Source organism: Suricata suricatta, chromosome 2 (genome assembly GCF_006229205.1).
Source record: "Suricata suricatta isolate VVHF042 chromosome 2, meerkat_22Aug2017_6uvM2_HiC, whole genome shotgun sequence".
NCBI lineage: Eukaryota > Metazoa > Chordata > Mammalia > Carnivora > Herpestidae > Suricata > Suricata suricatta.
In genome coordinates, this window is record NC_043701.1 from 65,069,296 (window position 1) to 65,092,048 (window position 22,753).

Sequence of the window (22,753 nt, forward strand, 5' to 3'; positions counted from 1 at the left end):
GGGGGGGGGGGTTTGAGGTGATAAGGGTAAGTGTATAGTGGCCTGAATGTGAGAGCCGGTTTAGAGTGTGGACTCTGGATTGGTTGGTTTGCAATTGAAAGTATACCTCTGGGAGAAGGACTCCTCTGGAAGGGGGGGGAGGGGCAATAAGGGAGGCAGGAGGCCAAAGTAAGATGACTCAGGCATATTGTCAGGTTGTCTCAAACAAGGTGTATCCGGCCAGAATAGGCACATAGAGCAAATGTCAAAGCATCAACTCTGTAGAAGCTAGAAGCATGGGTACTACAAAAACCCATTTATACTTCTTTTTTTGTGAATTCTATTCACATTTTCTTTCCATTTTTCTATTGTGTAGTTTTTTTCTTATAGATTCATAGAAACTCTTTATAGATTTAGAAAGCAGGCCTTTGTGTATAATATGCATTGCAAAAGTCTTTCTCTCAGTTTGTTGGGTTTCTTTTGAGTTAGCTTAAGGTGGTTTTTCTCTATGTGGAAATTCGTTTGAGGGGGGAATTTATTTTTTAATGTGCTATTCTTTTACAGCTTCAGATTCCAGGTCATACTTTAAGAAGACCTTTGTTACTCTGAGGTCATAAATTTGTTTCCTGTGTTTTCTCCTAGCATGTCGATGGTTTGAGTTATCATATCTTAACCTTTGTTCCATTGGGCTTTTATGTGGATGTAAGGGCAAACAGGAAGGAAGTAGCAAGCTTAGAACCTAACACCAAGTCCAATGTCTTCTGAAGCAAAAGTTCTTTACATAACCCCAGCCCATCCATACCCAGCAGAGGCAAACAGGTACACCAAGGTGCATCAGAGATGTGAAGTCAGGGGGTACAAGAATTACCTGACATCAAACCTCAGATTAAAAAAATAGAGACTAAGGGCACATGGGTGGCTCAGTTGGTTAAGCATCTGCCTTTGGCTCAGGTCAGGATTTCATGGTTTCTCAGTTTGAGCCCTGCATCAGGCTCGCTGCTGTCAGCGCAGAGCCGGCTTTGGATCCTCTGCCTCCCTCTCTCTCCACCCCTCCCCCACTGGCACAAGCGCGCGCACTCTCTCTCTCAAAAAAAAAAATAAATAAATAAATAAAAAGTTTTTTAATTAAAAAAAAAAAGAGAGAGACCATGCCATACGAAAAGACTACATCTAAGAATGACAGGCTCAAAATATCTTAAATCTTAATGGCTTGGAAAAGAAAACCTCTGATCGGCGAGGGTGGGGAAATGGTTCCATATAAATGGATCTTCGTTCTAGCTGTGCACGTCCTAGCCATGCACTCCTGAGCAAGTCATTCTGGTTCTCTGAGTCTCATTTTACACTCATAGTACATTTCTCGGCTTATTAGCCTTCAGGGGTACTTCAGTGTCTACCCTGGTGGGCTGCTTCTCTCACTTGTTTCCAGTGGAATTCTTACACAGAAGCACCGTATGTAAAGCAGATTTGGATGTGGGGATGCAGAGGGGAAGGTCCCCTTCACACCTCCCGTCACCACCAGCATCACTAGGGAACCCCATGCTCCGTACAGATAGCTTGTGAACTAAATAAAACTGAGCTCTCTCCCACCTTAAAATCCATCACAGCACAGCCTAAAGGAAACAGAGCTGCCTCCAGAAAGCCTTGGAAAGAATCGGATTGTACGGAGCGCTCCTTGGAGAACAGAGGGAGTTCCACAGCGCGTCGTGCAGCAAAACCTCCTAAAATTCCTCCTCTCAGCACATGCCTCTCCCACCCGCCTCTTAGCCCCTCTTTAAAAACTCCTCTAGAAACGGCTTTCCCTTTCCCAAGCTGTTTTTCCCCAACCCTATTCTCCACCCATCCTTTCCCTGATATCTTTTGTCATTTCATTATTTTGTAAAACAGTCTTCAGCATTCCTTCCAACTTTCCTTCCCACCCAGTATCTCATCATCACCCCACAGACACAGAACTGAGCAATCAGGGCAGATAGTAGATACTGTCCTTAATTTGAATTTTTCCTTCCCTAGGATTTTCTTGCCTAAGATTAAGTGTCACCTGCTTGATCTTACAGGAAAATCCTTTTATAGTCTCCACCATTTCTTTCTTCCTTTGGCCGAGGGCCTGTCACAGACCCCATGCTCCAGCCACATTAGACATCTGACTGTTTTCCTAACTAGCTCCTGATTTTCCAACAAGCTGTTGCCTTTGCTTATCCCATACCCAGCCCAGAAGAGATCTCCTTCACATTTCTGGGCTTCAGTATTCTCATCTTTCAAGGACAGTTCAGATCCTATCTTTTTCGTCAAGCATCCTCTTCCTGACAAAGTATGATCACTCTTGCTGTCCGTTCCCTGCATAGTGCCTGTACCTTATGCCGTTTACCATTTTCTTTCCTGTGTTTTAAACTATAGTAGCATTAGGAACATTGAAAGCAGGAAGCCTGTGCTGTTTGTCTTGACACTCCAAGCAAACTCTTAGTTAGCTTACCATCGTGTGTGTAACCATGTGGTTTTCAAAGAATGAATGTTCATAGTAATTAGTAGAGCCTTCTACCAAAAAAACCCAAACCAAAACCCCCGAAAAAGCCACCCCCCACCCCTCACACAACCAAATCACTATTTTACAAAGCAGACTTAAAGAGGAGAAATTTCTTCCAACTTTCTGAATGCATTAACTACATCAAGTCCACCTAAAATATCAGAGATTTAAATGTGTAAAGTTAGAAATATCATGCCAACTTAGAATCATCATGCATCTATCTGAATTTTATTTTTGCTGGCTGGCCCCCCAAAGGGATATGCAGTGGAGAGGCAATGATTTTCAAATATTTTTTTGAAAACAAACCTCTCCTTTAAGTAAAATTTAAGGTGGACCCCCACGATATGAAATAAAAGCAGAATTATTTACTAGGTGAGCAGTGTTTCGTGCATCACACATTCTCCTGGCTCTTGCCACCGTTGCTCCCTTTGGCCTTTGTGAACTATGTCTGCAGAACTTTAGGGACACAGTTTCAGAAGCCCTACTCTAGTTTTCAACTTGTTAAATAAACACCAACTCGGTATTCATCATACAAATATCAGTCTTCCTGTCCATCTTGCATACATACCTACCCATGCAAGAGAGTGTCTGTAGATTTGTAATCGTTGACTTGATCAGATAAAGACAAAACTTTTACTTGAATATAGAACAGAAATAGAAAGTCACCATCACTAACACCATTCACTTGTGAGTTTATATTTTTAAAGGATTATTTTATGTAACGAATGAAAATAGGAACTTTGGCATTTACATGAGAGATCTTTTGGCTTCCAAAGAACTTACCAAGTGCTTTGTACTTAAGCAGAATGTTTTCATCAGTGAATTCTGCCATGTAACCATGGAAGTAAAATAGTGTTTGGAGAGCATAGAATATTTATTTGGCCTTTTCTGTCAAAGTTGTTATAAATTCTGACTTTGTTGCAGGAAGAAAATAATTTTTAACTGCTAGGTTAAGTAGGGACATTAACATCCTTGAAAAATGTATTAATTTTTAAAATATCTCCTGTCAACAGAATATTATGTAATAGAATTGTTAAGATACAAAAAATATGCCTCACTTTCAATTGAGATTTAATTGGAATCACTTTCCACTTGAAAAATTCACATAGAAAGTCAGAGTAGGGGTGATACAGAAATTTACTTATGAGTGTGCTTTACCATGGCATCACCATAGGTAACTTGTCATGGAAAATCAACCCATTTCATGAGAAATATACCAAAAAAGTCAGGAAAGCTGAAAATGGGTAGTGGTCTACAGATGAGAAACCATTTTTAGGGAACAGACGTTAGTTTAATTGTTGTTGTTGTTTTTCAGGGAAGACTTCAATTAAGTGTAAAACATTACCTCCCTCTTGCAACATTACTCACAGCAGAGAGAACATGGGAAATGCTCCAAGGAAAGTGTCCAGCACAAGACAGGCACTCAGCAAGTGACAGCTGCTTATCATTACTAGAATTCAGAAGCAAGAATCTCTAAACAAAAATTAAAACAGGTTACTTAATTAACTGGAAAAAAATGTGGTACTACCGTTCCTGAATGGGAAATTCGTAAGCAAATAGTTTTGTGGACCCATCTTTGGATGAACTTGCATAACATGGGCACAAACTATTTGCTTCTTGTAGGAGAAGAGAAGGCCAATTTCCAGAGATAGAAACTCAACGAGTTTTCAAATTCTGTATGATTCCCAAATAAGATAAACCTTTGTATGAGGTCTTTTGTAATAGAAAAGCAATTTGTCTTAAATGGCATCACCCTTAATTGTGAAAGCTGTGAATGCTAGAGATTAAAGTGACATTTTGAGAGTTTATATAATTATTATTTAGAAAAAGTCTTGCTCAAAATACTTTGATAAGCATCGAGCATCATGCTATACCCTTCATAGGCAAATGATAAATATTTCTATTAAAATAATAAACCTAACTGTAATATCAATTATTTTAAGACAAAAATCTATTTATTTTAAAATATGATTTTAGGGGAAGAATTTCCAAAGAAGAATTTATATTCTGAGAGGTATAATGTAGGTTTCCTTCTGAAAATTGCTACCAAAATAAGACAGGTCTTTTTGAGATACTTTGTGATGTCTAGGAAGATGCTGATCATGAGTTAGCGAGATCATGGTTTTAGTTTTGGTTTACCCCTGGGACTTTAGGGGAGTGAAAGTGCAGGGGAGAACTGGATGCGCACATGGGCACAGCAGGCTGCTGACCAGCCAGCAGTCATCAAGGAGTAAAAGGAGCAGAGGAGGGGGAGCCAGGCTACGGGCTTGTGGAGGAAAAGAGAGGCTGTAAGGAAGGTACAGTTTTCAAGAAATAACAGCAGCATGAATTCCATAGAATTTGTTGTAGGGGATTTAAAGAAAACTATCTGAAGTTCTTTTATGTCAGTCTATTTTATTTATGTTTAATTAATTTATTTATTTTGAGAGAGTTCAAGCAAGAGCAAGGGAGGGGAAGAGAGAGAGAGGTTCCCTAGCAGGCTCTGTACTGTCAGTGGAGAACCTGATGTGAGGCTCAAACTCATGAACCTTGAGATCATGACTTGAGCTGAAATCAATAGTCAGATGCTTAACTCTTAATGCAGTTTGTTTTAAATAGCATTGTTCAAAATACACTAGCTCTTGGCGCATGGTGATATTATTTTTGTATTGACTGCTGCATATGTATTTTATTTCAATGGGCACGCTTCCTTGTGTATAATAGCATGTGTTACAAATAGCATACATAACCTGCATGCGTATTATGCATGTTTGTCTGTGTGTGTGATGTGTGCAAATACACACAAGAGGAACATACCCAGAGGACTACACTCATTTCCAGCTGGACCCAACATTAGGTAAAAATTGCCAGTCAGATTCATTTATAGCCATTTTAGTGTTAACACTTTGAAAACCATTAGAAATAGAAGATTTTGGTTATTGCTAACTGGGATAACTTTTGGAAAATCTTTTTGAAAGACGCAAGCCTTAAGATCATTAATGTCTCTAAAATAAAGAGTAAGGGACACCTGGGTGGCTCAGTTAAGTGTCTGACTCCGGCTCAGGTTATGATCTCATGTTTCATGGGTTCGAGCCCTGTGTCAGGCTCTGTGCTGACAGCTCCGATTCTGTGTTTACCCCCCTCCCTGCCCCTCCCCCACATATGCTCTGTGTCTCTCTGTCTCTCAATAATAAATAAACGTTAAAAAAAATTTTTTAAAGAACATTTTTTTGTTCTGTGGCCTAGTTTATAATTCTTTTGATATATATATATATATATATATACACACACACACACACATACACATAAACATATTGCATCCTATATCACAACACTGCAACCTCACAAGGTGCTATCTCCCAGAAGATACAGTATCTGAGGCTTCAATAGGTGACTGCCTTGTCCCTTCACTGTGAAGTGACTGTCTAAATCACGACCAATGATTTATATACATGTTTTTAAGACATGAAGTAACATGGGGGCGCCTGGGTGGCTCAGTCAGTTAAGCATCCGACTCTTGATTTCAGCTTAGGTTATGAGCACACATTTTGTGAGTTTGAGCCCCGTGTCAGGCTCTGTGCTGACAGCGCAGCGCCTGATGTAAGGGGCGTCCAGGTGGCTCAGTTGATTAAGCATCTGACTCTCGATTTCAGCTCAGGTCATGATCTCATGGGTTTGCGGGATTGAGCCCTTACTGGCCTCTGTGCTGACAGTGCATAGTCTGCTTGGGATTCTGTCTCTCTCACTCTCTCTCTCTGCTCCTCTCTTGCACTCTCTCTCTCAAAATAAATAAACATTAAAAAAAGACATCTAGTGACTCAACAAAATACTGTTGCTGACAGAAGCAAAAAAAAAGCGCATCTAAATCTAAAATAATCCAGAGAAACTTGCGGTTCCGCTGGGAATACATCTCTGCCTTCTCCATAAGGCAGCAGCCCTGTGACCTCTGAAGTGACCTAGTTACAGGGTGGGTGGGACGCAGCTGTGCTGGTTCCTACTTATCTCCACTTGTCTTCTGTGAAAGTCTTTACTTCATGTACACTTACTTATCTCATCAAGGCCCATAGGTGCGTTACCATCGACATTCTAGAATACAGACCTGCATTTCTGAACCCCTGATGTCTTCTCCAAACATCATGCTACCATCCAAATACATCGCTCAGATGTTTTATCGATCTCTGAACTTAGAATGTTCAAAACTGCTGACCGCCTCCCCTCACCCCACTCCCACTACACTTTCCAGACAGGCTCTCCCTGCAGCCTCCCCACCTCAAAGAACAGCAGCTCCATTCCTCACAGTTGCTCAGGACAAAGTCCTGTCATCGTCTGTGACACCGGTGATCTTTCACCATCCACCCCGATCGTTGGTCAGCAAATTCTGTCAGCTTTGCCTGCAGGATTCCCTTCACTGCAACCACCACGGTGCACATCTCTCCCCAAGATCATTGCAAGCACTGTCAGACGACTGTTCATGATTCAGTCATGTCTCCCAGCATTGTATTCTCCACTTAATCACAAGAGTGAAGTTTTTCTAACTGGATGAGATGATGGACCTCCTCTGATCAAAACCCTTTAGGGCTTTTACGTAGTCGGAGGAAAAGGCAGAATTCTTACCATGACTTATAAAGTCTAAATGGTCTGGCAGCTGCCACCACACCCCTATTTAACCCCAACTCCCCAGGTTCTCTCTGATCACGTCTTCCAAACCCCCTCCACCTTAGGCGCTCTGCTTTTCCTACACTGGCCTCCTTATAGACCCTAAAACATGCCAAGCACCTTTCCACCTGATGCTCCCTTGGCCTGGATATCTTCTCCCAACTATCTGTCTGGCTCATCCTCTCGTATCTTTAAGGCTGTTCAAATGTCACCTCTTCTGGGAGGTCTCCCCATACTGCCTATGTAAGATAGAATCCTTCCTCTCGTACTCCTTATATACTTTATCCTGTTTGATTTTTATGGCACTTATATATTGTTTATTTATTCATCTCCTCTGATAAGATATAACTCCTGGATTATAAAGTTTTTGGTAACTGATGTATCTCTGACTTCCTAGAACACTCTCCGGCACATGGTATACACTCAGTAAATACTTTTTTGAATGAATTACACTTGAATCCATGTCAACATTTCTAACTCCATATGGCTTTTCATTCTAAGACATTTCTGGCTTTTTAATTTGAGGTAGCATGAGCTTCTGTCGAAACTAGGTTTGTGTTAACTAATCAAGTGACCTATTAGAAGCAAATACATCTGCCCGAGCTAGCCCACTGAATCCAGAACTTCTGGTAAATATATCCATATCAAGAGATGCAGTATATCTGAAATTATGGTTTTTGCTTCCTTAGTCAAGCGACCTTACAATCTGTCCCCACATGTATTCTCCAGCTTTCTGCTGATAAAAATTCGCAAATTTGTCTAAATGCTTCTCCTCCAATTTGACTTCATAATTTACATGAGAGCATGCCCTGGTTACAGGTCTGGAGAGGCTGAAGAGTGGGATGAAGGAGCCTAACAGACAATTAAGATCTCTTCCTCAGGAGAGAAAGCCACATTCTCTTCCAACAGAATGCGCCTCCTCAGTGTGGGGGAAGGGCCACTTCAAGGAGCAAAGAAGGCTCATTCACATTTGGGAATTCAGGGGACTGAGTTCTCCAAGTACACCCAATTTCCCTCATTTCTATGCTCACGTCCAACACTTCCCAATCAGTAAACAATAGAAACCTGGCATAGATATGATTCAGTAGACATTGCATTTTGGCAAGACACAGGATGAAATTAGTTTGGAGGCAGGCAACTCTCCTGTCACCTCTGGGGAGAGGGAGGAGATTGGAATTGAAGATGATTTAGAAAGAGGTCTTTAGTGTAATTGTAATTTTTTAAATTAAAGCATTCATGAATTTTGTATGATTAAAATTAATTTCAAAATTATAATATGGTATAAGAAGTATGACAATAACCGTTTTTTCTTTAGGAACACAGGTAGAACAATCTCTGTCCATTTTGGTACTGCCAAGCATGGTATGGACCCAGAAGCCCTTCTAAAGTGGAGGTTTGGGGGCGCCTGGGTGGCTCAGTTGGTTGAGTGTCCGACTTCGGCTCAGGTCAGATCTCACGTTTGTGGGTTCAAGCCCCGCGTCGGGCTCTGTGCTGACAGCTAGCCCAGAGCCTGGAGCCTGCTTCAGATTCTGTGTCTCCCTCTCTCTCTGCCCCTGCCCGCTCATGCTCCGTCTCTGTCTCAAAAATAAATAAAACATTAAAAAAAAAAATTTTAAGTGGAGGTTTGCCAGAGTGTGTATGTACCTCTGAGAGCTATCGTGTATCTCATCCTCTCTTGCTATGTTTCTGCCTGGCTTCAACCACTTCTCACCTGTGTCCACAGTCTCCCAAATCCTCAGATTTGACAGTATCTGCTCCCTCTCCAGTTATAACTCCAGCTTCTTCAGACTACAGCTCTTTCTCTTTGGTAACATATTTATGAACACTGCGAATAACGAGACTGTCACAAATTGGCTTTATGTCCAAGCCAAACCGATTGATTTCAAGGTAGAACCCAGACAATTGTTGAATAATGAATAATGTAACGTATAATAAGGAATATATAGGATGGTATAGGACCGAAGAAGAGAGGTACCAACCCCTCCTAATGTTATCAGAACAAACTGCCCAAAAGAAATAACTATTTAGGAGAAGAAGAGGGTGGGGAGGGGGAGGGGGAGGAGATACATGTATATGTTCTAGGTGCTTCATACGTTATCCTCTCAATCATTCTGTCAGGCAGATTCTACTGTTATCCACTTAAAATTTTTTATTAAATGTTTTTATTTATTTTTGAGAGAGAGAGAGGGAGAGAGCACAAGTGGGGAAGGAGCAGAGAGAGAGGGAGACACAGAATCAGAAGCAGATTCCAGGCTCTGAGCTGTCAGCACAGAGCCCAAAGCAGGGCTTGACCTCACGAATCACAAGATCATGACTTGAGATGAAGTTGGACGCTTAAGGGACTGAGCCACCCAGGCGGCCCTACTGTTACCCATTTTATAATTGAAAGAACCAAAGGACTGTGAGATTAAGTGACTTTGTGATCCCACAGCTTGCAGATGGTGGAGCTGAAATTCAAACCTAGCAAGTCCATCTTCTGCGTCCCTGCTCTAGATCATGGGCAATAAAACAAAACTCGGCAGGGTTTTAGGATGGCATTCTATCTAGACCAAGGGAACAGTATACATAAAGTCATGAAAAACTCAGAGAACGTAGGAATTGTGCAAGAACAGAGCATTCAGTCTGGCAGGAGTACAGGTAGTGGCAGAAAAGGACACTGAGAGAGGCGGCAGAAGCCAGGTCATGAAGGGGCTTATTTGCTGGATTTATCATATAGGAAATGAAGGAAGTTGTTGGAAGGTTTTAAGCAGGGCAATAATATGATCAGAACTGTATTTCTGAATACTGTCTCTGACAGTGAAATGGAGGGTGGGTTGGAATAGATGGAAACTGGAGCATGGGTTACTCTGAGAAAGCGTTTGCATTATCCAAAGGAGCCGAGAGGGGCTGAGCCAGCAGGAATGTTAATGATGGGAAAAGATGGAGCTAAATGCTGCAAAACAAAACAGAAACATTTGTATTTCAAAGGTGTCAACAGTATTCTGGCGGGAAGTGAGATAATGGTGTTCCTGTCTTTGCCTCTGTCTTCCTGTTAATGAAATAGAACTCATTAAAGTCTTCAAAAACAGTCAAAGGTAAAGTCTAGTTAGGTAAACATTATGCAACTTTTAAGACAAGGGTAAATATATAAATAGTATTTTACTAACAATAATAGTTAACATTTCTAAATTGCAGAAATAAATAGGTATGAAGATTAAATCTTTTATTTTATAGGATTGTTAAAAGATGTGAGACATAAACTTATTTATACATAAAAGAAAATAAGAATTCCAAATTAAAGCTTATTATGATGACATAACCCATCACTTTTACTTTTAAAACTTTTTGTTGGGTAACCACTCAAAAATAAGGGCCAGCAAACTTTGTTACTAGGGTATCTTTTATATTTTGTATATTTAATCTCTTTATTGGACAGATGTGTCATTAATTCATTGGAAGAATTACTGCCTATAAGAAAAATTTGATTTTTCTTCTTAGCAATGAGTGGATCAGTTTCACTTGGAACTTCTAAGAACTAGTTTTAGTCAACATTTTCAAAAATGGTAAAGTTTAGAAATAAAGTCTTATTAAGATAATAAATATTAGCCTTTAAAATGGAACCAATCTGTTAATAATCCACGTTTGTGAACATTAGCACATATTAGTGAATAGCTCCGTTAAAGCAAAACGCTCTCTCAGATATAATCTATTTCCATCAACAAGTTAGAGATTAGTGAAGTATAAAATATATTTTATAAATGACATGAAATGATTTCCAAAAGGAATTTCCATATTATAGAATATTTTATTAGAAAAGTGCCATAAAAGTATAATAGAAAATAAAATTTGATCTTTTGAAATAAGTAGAAAGATAAAAGGACAGCTTCTGAGTATTTACATGGGTTAATGAATTGACAGATCTTCCGCAATGACAGCCTCATGCCCATTAAATCAGAGGATACTCACTTTATTAGCCATTTTTCTTTGGAACTGTATTTTGTGAAGAGTCCTTTTGTCAGTGTGAGAAACACACTGTAAGATCCTCCTTCACGAGTCCATTTGTGATCACGGAAAGTGACTCAAACTTACGCATATATCAACAATGACAGTACATTAAAATTTCTTATATGAAATAAATTCATTGTATAATACCAAAATCTTCATAATTAAAAAAAACAAAAACGAGAAAAGTATAAATCAGGTACATGTGTTATACTATCGGGTACATATGACGATATGAAATCTACCGCAATATTTTATATTTTGGCTGTCACAATTCTATTTGCATTTCTCTTGCCTTAACATTTTAGTAGTATTCATAATAACTTAATTTTCATCATGTGTACCTGAACACTTTCTATGTTGTATATTTTTAAAAGAGTACCTTGCTTCTTTTTGGTTAGAATTTTCTATAAAGGGCAATATTTGAGAAAGTTAATTTGTTTCGTAAAGTTACTATCCTTCTTAATCATTTTCAAATAATGAGTAAAGCTGTATCTTTTTGAGCATATTTTGAATTACTGTGGTAGAAACAAACTAGAACTTAAAGATTGAAGACATTTCTATGACTGACATACAGTATAGTATATTGTTTCAAATTTTATTATAGAGTATTTTTTAAACGTTCAAAAGAATACCACTGTTCTCTCTGAAATGATCCCTTTATACAATGATTACATTTAACTTACTATTTTTTATAATCTTTAAAAAATGATACCTGCACTCCAGAATTAGTGAATTATAAAAGCTTCAGATATTTTAGTTTGGTTAAAAAAATAAACACCTCTATTTAAATTTTCTTTTAAAAATATAAGCAATAAACCAGTTAGGGTTGGGATACATAATATTTGAACTACTATTCTATATCTATCAAAATACATATGTCTTATAAAACTTAGCTTTCTATGAAGTGAATCACTTAATGAAAATATTGCTTTGGATATAAATGCTTTGGCCCTCAGAGTAATCTAGTCTATAAATAAATGTTTTCATTCCCCACCCACACCTACCCTTTCAAAAGAAAGCCTACCAGTAGTCACGCACAGTAATGAGCAATCCTAAATTAAAAAGTGTTGTGCATACAAAGAAAAGGAAGCTAATTTTTATAGTAAAGCAATTTTAACCATCCAACACCTAAAGAGTTATTAACTGTGAATTAATAACCTTTAAATGATGGTCTTTACGGTTGGATTAACATTCTGAATGCTTTTAGGAGTGACATGCTACCACCAAAATATTTTAAATCACAAATATTTTACATTTCACAAATTGCACATGAACAGGTTTAATTACATGTATTTCCCCTTGTCCAGGAGCTAAAATGATGTGGGGTCTTCCTGATCCAAAGGAAATGCCATAAGTTGAGAAAGTTTGTCTCAGAATGAGGATTAGGGTATTTAGAGACAAATAAATACCTAATAACTGACCAGAGCCTGAAAAGAGGTGTTTAAGTCACTATCAAAATATAGATTACTTGTGTAAAAATCTAGCTTGCTAAATAAAAAACTTCATAATTATAGCAAGTAATATAAGTAAATGGAACATTTTTCAACTAATAGAAATGAAGGAAATCATAAATCTAATATGTAATTCTCAACACTCCCAATTGCCTTCCAAACACTCATCTTGATAACAGTATAACAACAACAAAGGACTCCTATAAAATGTGTACTTTTTCAGCTTTATTTCAAATGCTGTGTAGCATAAGAATCTACTGCTGGAGATAAATTTTTAGTCATAAAAAAGGAGTATGAAACATATTTCAAAGTGCTTAAGGAATTAATTGCCCTATTAGGTAATGAATACCCAGAGGAAATGAGTTTAGTGATTTATGGTTTAAAGTGCTTGGGTCTAATCATCATTTTGGCCTCTTTGAAGGAGGACTTGTAGCCACCGGGGTGTGCCTCAGTTATACCAGGCCAGGTGCCCCAGAAAATCCCATTACGGACACCTCTATATTTTTGGTGATAATATTTGCCATTTAAGTTTGCTGAAAGACATGCATCAAACCACCAGCCTGAACTGTAATAGAGCCCACAGTTCCCAGAGGGATACCGATCATTGTCTTTATCTGGGGTGGTGAAATACTTCAGATCATGGTTGTAATGTTTACTGAAACGTAAGGCATCTCCAGCTGTGCCGTTATAGCTACCAATGTGCAAACGGTATTTGAGAAACTCGTTGGCCACGTAAAATTGATCATACAAGGCATAGAGTTTGACACCATTAAAGTCTTCAAGATCTATTCTTAGAATCATTTCCTTACTCTTGGTCAAAAGATGAATTTTATCGTTCCCCAGCCAAAATTCTCTTCTGAGGTTTCCAAAGCCTACTTTGTAGTCTTGCCACGTTCTGGTGAAGTTGGTACTTCCATCGAGCCGTGACTGCAGCACTGTCCAGCCTCCCCCCATGGTCTCCATGTCACAGTAAACTTCGAAGCTACTGTTTTTGGGATCTGGTGTGACTCTGTAGGTCTCACTGCTTCTTTTGCCTATCGTGTAGTAGTCAGAGCAATCTTTATATATTAGATGTTGAACTGAAGGGGGAAGAAGAGAAAGGCATTGGATTTTGTTAATAAAAACGATGCATCTGAAGAAGTCATTATATCTACAAAAGCAGTTTGATAATTTAGTCAGTGGTGTTCATGAAACCTTGCTCTGCAAAACTTACTTGAACCTGTTCAGCAAATGTTTATTAAGGCGTCAGAATAAGACCTTGGTGCTATAAAGCAGACAAGGCTCTCCAACATACTCCAGGGTGGTAATAAGAGTAACAATGTTCACAACAAACAACAAGAACGAGATCAATAAAATATTTTGGTAATTTAATAATACTTAGCAAGTGCTACTTATGTGTTCCAGGCATTCTACCAAAGATATGATAACATTTTCACACTTAATCTGTACATTGACCCTATGATGTAGGTATTATTTCCAATCTGCAGGTGAGGACACTTAGGGTCAAAGAGAACCAGTGGCTTGGCCAGCTTCACAGAAGTATTAAGTGGTGGAGCCAAGACACATATTGAGATCTGGCTGGCTGTAAAGCTTGTTCTTGTAACTACTGCATTCCTTGGTCCTAAAGGTCAGATGCTTCCAACTCTTCTAGGACTGCATTCCATGTTTACAGAAGAAGCAAAGTTTCTATTCCTTTCACCTAACGGGGCTCATACCCTCTTCTGTCAGAAAGTTTTATAGGCTATGTTCCAAATTGTGTGTTAAAATTCTAATGTACAGAATTGATCATAACGTCACATTTATTTCACTTGCTTGAAAACTAAATAAAGAAGCTGAAGTAAAAAAAAAAGATTCTTTCAATAATATACCAATATCCTTTTTTTTAATGCTTCCACACATATGTTTAGAAACACTTTTCTCTTTCCAAGATTTTGTTTAAATTCAAGGAGTTAATATATGGCGTAGCTTTGGTTTCTGCAGTAGAATTTAGTGACTCATCCCTTACATACAACAAGTACCCTCCTTAATGCCCATCACTCATTTACCCCATCCCCCATCTCTCCTCCAGTAACAGTCAGTTTGTTCTCTGTCATTAAGAGAGAACTTATGGTTTGCCTCCTTCTCTCTTTTTACCTTATTTTATTTTTCAATCCCTTCCCCTATGTTGATCTGTTTTGTTTCTTAAATTCCACATATAAGTGAGATCATATGGTATTTGTCTTTCTCTGACTACCTTATTTTGCTTGGCATCATACACTTATACCAATATTCTTATTCTGAATTTCTTATCTGGAAAGTATTTAGCCAGCATCTCACATGTTTAGCTTCTAGAAGGAAACAACAGGTGGTTATGTCCAGGATGGTTCCACAGGAATCAAATACAGATATTTACTCTTAGATAATTTTTATAAAGATTTGGGCCAGATAAAGTAAGGTTAATATAAGCTACTCAGAGGCAAAAAAAAAAAAAGAAAATCTGTTCATGTGTATTTAGAACTCAAAGTATTTCAATATTTCCCCTAAAATCTTAGTATAAAAGTAGATGGTAGGATCTTGTTCATATTCATTACAAGCTGCCACGCAGCATCAAATCTAATGTGCACCCAGGGATGTTACCTAAGACAGGAAGCTCTGCCTTTCCATTCAGGGAACATTCAGATACGGGCTGGCAGGAGTATTAACCACAGTGGTCCCTGAAAGTGCCACCTTCAGATCGCTGGAGGATTCCCTGGGGATGGGGCACACAGGAGGTGCTTGTTCCAGATGAATGTGATCTCCATCCAGGCACCATATCCCTTCAAACCCTACATGCATGGTAAGTGGAGGTCCATGCAGAGATGGCTTTCCAAAGCGTGACAAGACCATCAGCAGCAGTGTGTCAGGTGGAAAGCCAGCGCTTGGAGGAACCAGTTCCACAGCTAAAAGTTTGCGGGCACAGGAGGTAGCTAAGTTTGTGGTCTTCTGGCATGCCAAAACTCGCCCCTTAAAATGTGTTTGTGCCACTCAAAGCAAAAGTTTTCCACACACATGAGCCACATATCTGCTTTTATTCCATTTATAAAATCTCCTGTTTTCACTAGATATTTGGATTGTGAATGGCAGGTAAGTTAAAATCTTTCTAAGACTTCCTGTGGCCACATAAGAGGAGCAGTGAGCCAACCACAGGAAACTGATTTCCAATGAACAAAGCATAGCTGGAAATACTACTGCCTTATCTGTATTGTTTTCAAACACTTTGGTGAAGAGATAAACAAAATGCATTAAAACATTAAGAAATAATATCTCCCTACTTCAATTTGTGTGTAGCTCTGGCATTAACAAATAAGATCTTCGAAACTGAAAGTGCTTTTTAATGGATACAGAACTAATTATGATTTTTGTAATTAAGTCTTATTTCTGTGGTTACATTTGCAAAGAGATTTGTTTTTCCTGTACTACCTTGATGAATAAAAGGCTTAATTTCTTTCATCTGTCATTTGTTTAACTTCTTTGCAAAGGTTAACGATTATGGATACTGTCTAGCTATATAATATTCATGAACAGAAGATAAGAAAACATTGTACGTACTTGGACGTGACTGTATTTCCTCTTGATTGGGACACCTAGATGAACACTTGCCATCCAAACTATTGACTACAAATGTTAGATTTGCCATTTTGCTATCAACGTAATTTTCTATGTTGTTCATATTTACAAGGTTGAGCTTCTCCAGGCGACCCTGAAGCACGTCGATCTCCTGCTTTGCATTCTTTAGGTCCGAGGACAGCTTGTTAACCTCACTCTCTAGTTCTCGAACTCTGTTGTCATCGGCTTCTCTCGGCGCTCCGGGGCTAGGTAACAGCGGTCCATTTCTGCCCGGGTCTCGGCTGTCGTCAGCTTGCAGTTTGCAGTCTTGGCAAGATTTCCTGAGGCTATTTACCATTTCCTTGAGGTTCTGGACTTCCTTGAACACCTCCTCGATCCTGCCGAACTGCTTCGGGAGCTGAATGGTCAGCGGGGGCAGGCTCACCTGGTAGGGGCATTCGCCCCCCTCCTCGCATTTCCCTCTGCTTTCTAGTCTCACCGGGCAGGCATCCTTGGCCGTTTCATCTTTAATTTCCTCCGTTTCGTTGTTTGCCACAACCAAAACGCCGCAAGCAGCGAGCAGCGCCGAGCTCAGGCCCCACCAGCCGGCTGGCTTCATCGCGGCTGCGGCGGCGCTCACCCCGGCGGGACGCGGGCTGCGGGGCCGGCGCTGTTTTAATAGTCGCAGCCGCCGGCCTGAGTCAGGCGTTGTGTGTTCTCAGAAAAGGGCGGGAGCGCTTGCATCACCAGTTTCAGAATCACAGAGGAAGAAGAGATTGTCCTCTTTACACGCAGCTTGCCAAAACCTGTTCTTTGTTCTCAGAATAATACGCATCAGAACTGCTGTCGTTTCCTGGGCGTACAGATTCCTCAAGTTCCACTTTTATCATTTAGTTCATGAAGCACCAGAAAAATTATTTCAAAATAGTTACGCTTGAAATAAATTGTACTTAAAGCCCCTGGGAAAACTAGCTTTTAAAGATTAAAAAACTAATGTGCTGGTTACCCGGACTGAAGAACAGAAAGTTTACAAAAGTGGAAATGGTCTTTTTTTCCTGTTTAGAATGGGGTGGGTCATCGGGGATTCTGTATACTCCCCATGTTGGAGTTTCAGGTGGAATCTTAAGCACTTAAATTTTTTTTGTTAATATGGCAAAAAGTGCAGCTTTCTGACTCATGCCATGCGCTTTCGTTTGGTCTGTTTGAAAAGGGGAAGAAAACTGGAAGAGGGAAAGGGGTTGCTTTCTATTCCTTTGGCCATAGGCTCGTAGAGCCGTCTCCATGATGAAAGGCACATCATTGCCTTTCATCAAAACCAGCAGCCTCCTGCTTTGCCTTCACCCTGTTTGTGACTCTGTTCTGCAGCTGCCTGTGCGTGAATCTTTGGACTTTGCTCGGCCCTGTTCAGATTCTCCTCGTGTCCCTGGCATCTCTGCCTCTCCTTCCCACTGACAACCATGCCTCTGTGCTTTCTTCCTCCCATGGTGGATTCCTCCACCTGGTCTCTATGCCACTTGCTCTAGCACTTCCCTGCCCACTTGTCAGACTCATGCCTTTTCAGACTTTCCTTGGTTTAAACCTTTTTTTTTTTCCCTCACAATATTCAACCTTTTCTCCTCAAAGGCTGAGAGGCAGGAAGGGGGGAACCCACCTCCTTTTAAGTTGTTTCGCCCATTGGCATCATATTTAAGGTTTCTTACTTTAAAAAGGAATTTTTGGCTTTAAAAATAATTTCAAAAATAACTGACATGGATAAAAATCTAGATTCTTTATCGTATTACTTAAAAGTATCCTGCAATCTATCTCATAGTTATTTCTTTGATTTCCTATGACTTTTCTATATAACCCCTTCATTCCAGCCAGATACCCCCGTGCCCCTAACTCTTTATGTTCTCTAAACGTGTTAGGCTCACTTTATACTTTGGCAGTTATGCTTACTCCTGAATACTTGGAAGCCATAGATTCTAGCCCTGGATCTACCTACTGTTGAATATATGGATCTTTTTTTGGGAGGGAGTGCAAGTGGGGAGGGGCAGAGAGAGGGGTACAGAGGATCTGAAACAGGCTCTACGCTGACAGGCTGACAGCAGTGAGCCTCATGCAGGGCTCGAACTCACAAACCGTGAGTTCATGACCTCAGCTGAAGTCGGGTGCTCAACCAGCTGAGCCACCTAGGTGCCCCGAACACATGGATCTTTACCTTCACTGAGACTTGGCTCCTGTAGCTGTGAAGGAGATATGTGGCCATTTCCCCCTCTTACAAGATCGCCAGTTGTAAAAGCTTTGAGTGAAATGCTAAGGGGACAAAGGGGACAATGTGCTTAAGCGTAACATTCTTTCTGGACAAATTCATTGAACACGTTTTGCACACCTGACTCCTCACTTACTCCATCTTCTTGCCGTGTTCTAAAAATTGTTTCCTCTTCATTCCACTCAATGTAGTCAAACCAATTTAGACACAATTTTTTAGCCTTCTGACTAAAAATATCTAGTTAATGTATTATTTTCATTTTTCTCTCCTCATCTGCTTTTAAGTTCTGACACTCCTATGTTGAGGGGAGAAATGCATAGATCATTTTAAAAGAAAGAGAATGATGATAATATAGATAATATATAAAAATATTTTATAAATTAGAAATATATAGGAATAATGTTTAGTTTAAGGTAAATTATTTTTAAAAATGTCCTTAACTGGCTAGGATACAACTGGTATATTTAGGCAGTCAATTTATTAAGGATCTGCTATATATTCAGCACTTTACTAGATCGTATATAAAATGCATGCCATGGCCTCATTCAATCATTTATTCATTCATCCACCACCCACCCATTCATCCAACTATTCATCCATCCCTCCATCCCTCCGTCCCTCCGTCCCTCTATCATATATTAACTGAGCATCCTCTACATCACGACACTATTTGAGGCACTTAGACTATGCTAGTGAACAAATCAAAGAAAAATCCCTTTTTCCTTCTTAGGCAAGGGTGTTGAGAATCTTGTATTTTCTTCATGTTGGACTTTAAAATGAATCATAACCACTTTTAAAAGTTTCTGGGGGGCCTGGGGGACCTAGTTGGTTAAGCATCCAACTCTTGATTTCTGCTCAGATTATGATCTCATGCTTTGTAAGATCAAGACCCACGTTGGGCTCTGCACTGACAGCACAAAGCCTGCTTGAGATTCTCTCTCTCCCTCTCCCTCTCTCTCTACTCCTCCCGTGCTCACATGCTTGCATGCTCTCTCTCTCTGTGTGTCTCAAAATAAACAAACTTTTAAAAAAACTAATCTAACAAATCTAACAAAAGTGCAGCTTTTTGACTCTTGCAGTGGGGCTTTTGTTTCATCTGTTTGAATCAGGGATTTGTTTTTCAAGCATCACTCCTGGTTCTTGGGCCCTGCATCTTCCACCCCACCCCACGCCAGCCAAGGGCCAATGGCACAGCTCCACCTAAAAAGCTTGAATAGTCTGTGGGAACTGGCTCCTGTCCCTTCAGGACTCATAAAAAAATTCCCCAACGGAGGTACTAACTGATTTACTGACCACTTCTCATTGACACTGGCAGACGATCCTCTGAGTTCTCAATTTAAAACATCACTGGTCACTTACTGCAGCCAGACACTAGGTGACTACAACATGAAACAGGTTTGGAGCACGTGGGTGGCTCAGTTAGTTAAGTGGCCGACTTCAGCTCAGGTCATGATCTCATGGTTCGTGGGTTCAAGCCCCGCATCTGGCTCTGTGCTGACAGATCAGAGCCTGGAGCCTGCTTCGGATGCTGTGTCTTCCTCCTTCTCTGCCCCTCCTCTACTCATGCTCTGTGTCTCTCTGTCTCAATAATAAATCAAAACATTTAAAAAACTAAAAAAAAAAAAACATGAAAGAGGTTCAACCTGCCTAATGACTCTATAACCCATGGGGCCAGAGAGTGTGCACTACAATTACAGGAGAATGTTCACTAGTATTATCTCACTACGTCCTCCCATCTCTGCAGTTACTAACTGTACTTGCAGATGAGCAACGAAAGGGCTCAAAGCCTGTTTTAAAGTTTTTAAGAGACAGAGTTGGAATCTAAACTGGATCTGACTCCAGTGTTCATGTCTTTTCTCTTATGCTGCACTGCCATGTAGGGGGAAAGGATAACACTGGGAGGTGTGTTAGTACCACGGTGTGGGAACCTGGTGCTTCATCACTGCTTAGATTAATGGGCAGCTACTGAAGGTTTCTGAGCAAGGGAATAATATAATGAGTTAAGCACTTTAGAGAAAGTAATCTATCAGGGAAACACTCTGTGATGTACTGGAAAGGGAAAGTTTAGGCAAGGAGAGTAGTTTAAAGGCCATTTTTATGGTTCAAGTCATTGTTTCCCAAAGTACGTTTTCTGGAACGTGAATAAGTAGATGTTGATGAATGTAATATGAAAACAGAGCCCTCGGACAAGTGGCTTTGAGAAATATTTATGATTGGTCAAGAGGAAAGTGATTTATTTTGCATTTTTTTCAAATGTCTGTTAACAGTATGAACCTTGCCCCCAAACCCAGGTCCATTCTTAGGAATGAATCTCCTACTAGAAACCAATAAGAAATGGGAGTTCTTGGTGAGAGTATTAGTGTGATGGCAGGAGGGTATCGCAGACATTATTACCAAGCAGTGAAAGAAGCCATGAGAGATGATAACGGATCAGAAGCAGAAGGAGAATGAAATATGACTCTGGTTGAAGTTAAGTAATGTGGCAATGACAAGTGGAAGGGAGCGGTGGGTTGGGGAGAGTGTAGAAGTATTATTTCTGTTTCAAATACATTGACAAGCCATCAATTAAAAACATCTGCCAAACAGCTGGACATCTAGATATGAAATTATCACAGAATACATGTGGATATCAGTTTGAAACCACAGAACCCATAAGGATGGTCAGGACAAGAGCCAGAAGAGCACATTGGTGTGAAGACCAGAAGAGAGGCTTTCAAGCAGGCAGCTAGCTATCAGATAATCAAAAGCTTGAAGAGCTGACTTCTTGTCCAATACCTATGGAATTCCCACCATCTGACCTTTTGCTGAAAGTCTTTCTGGATTTTCTCATGCCCAGTCTGCCCCGACTCGAGTATCACCTCTCATTCTTCATGGCAGTGTCAGAATCTTCCCTCTGACCCCACATCTGTCCTCCATACAGAACTGACATGTAATGCCCATTTACAGATTTGTTTTTTAAATCTAAACAAATTATTTGGCACCAACACATGGTGGGGTTTCTATAAACCACATATGAAAATTAATTTCATCAGTCTGTATCCACAGACTTCTTTAGTGTCTTCTTATTCAAAGTATGTTCAAGAGAGGGTCTGCATTTACTGTATTTGGATCAGATTTCAAAAGTAAATTTCGATCTCCTATAACACAGTTGTTTTAAGGAACACTTGTCTCTATTCGTACCAAAGAAAGTAAATATAATGACAATCATTATTTTTAGCATTGAGATGTCTTCATATTACATGTATTACATGTAGTTTCTTATGTATTAAATTCAAGAGTCTATGATTATTCTTCAGGAAACACATGCTTTTATGATAAAAAATGTTTAAACATTCACTTTTGAAACTGCTTGATTTGAAATGTCAATAGTAAATAATTTTTATTTTAATATTCTTTTGGGGTCTTAGTCCTTGTTCATTATAGATTCCATAGAACTTTAAACAAAGCCCTGATTTCAGCAATGCGCAGAAGATCAAGAATTGCCTGATTTTGGTTAAAACTAGAATAAGAGTTGATAGTTTCTTTCGTCTGTCTTACAAGCACCTCACTAGCATAGATGCAGACTAGAAATCCTCTAGTATGGGCCTACAATGAAAGATCCATTATGTGAATTCTTAAGGGCTCTGGTTCAAAAGAAGGACAGGGAAGAAACATACAAGGGTCCACTCGTTATGAGCACACAGAATATACACTTACGGGATGTGCTAATGGCCCGGAGCTCCAGTGAGACATTCCAGACTCCTCAGGCTAGAGTTTTATGAAACCATAATATTCCATGGAAGTCTTGAGATGCCCATCAGTTGTTACCTATCAATAGTATCTCTTTTTCCATACCTCACAGCCAGGTATCATAAAGGATCAAAGAGATCCATGGGGGCATGACATCTTATTTTGCTGTCATCTCATTTCCAGAGACTTCGAAAACTTCATATAACCAATGCTGGAGAAACAAAATGTATTTCTTTATTGAAAATACATCTTGTTTCCTTTTGTATTCCCCCCCCAAAAACAAACGATAAAAACATAGTAAAGAAATCATGAAAATAAAATTATGTCTCCCCGTCCTCCCACAATTGTGGCTTTCTGCATCTTCACTTTGTCATTATTTCTGGTAGTTATGTCCTACAAAGTCACTGCTCCCAGGGGATATACTAGGTTAGGTTTCTGTGAACCTCTGGTCATAGTATTTTTGCCAATCCATCAATAAGTAATCTTGTTTTAAACATATTTCTGTTTAAAAACATCGTTTTATATTGTTGTTCATTAACAAGGAACTCATGACCAACAGAACTATAATTCACACCTGAAGGAATATTATCTAACACACGTATTTTCTCCATAGGACACATCACAACCTTCTTATACTTAGGA

The 22,753-nt window shown here is 39.6% G+C and overlaps 2 protein-coding genes across 2 annotated transcripts in view; one reads left to right on the forward strand and one right to left on the reverse strand.

The window, feature by feature from the left end:
• CCDC146 (coiled-coil domain containing 146) overlaps positions 1-22,753 on the forward strand; it is a 111,421-nt gene that overhangs the window by 22,939 nt on the left and 65,729 nt on the right. The gene's annotated exons all lie outside the window — the stretch shown is intronic.
• Positions 10,848-16,804, reverse strand: FGL2 (fibrinogen like 2). The gene is made up of 2 exons (XM_029927869.1): positions 16,135-16,804; positions 10,848-13,646 (listed from the first exon to the last, which is right to left on the reverse strand). The coding sequence occupies exons 1-2, from the start codon at positions 16,748-16,750 to the stop codon at positions 12,940-12,942; spliced, it is 1,323 nt and encodes a 440-aa protein (XP_029783729.1). The 5' UTR covers positions 16,751-16,804; the 3' UTR covers positions 10,848-12,939.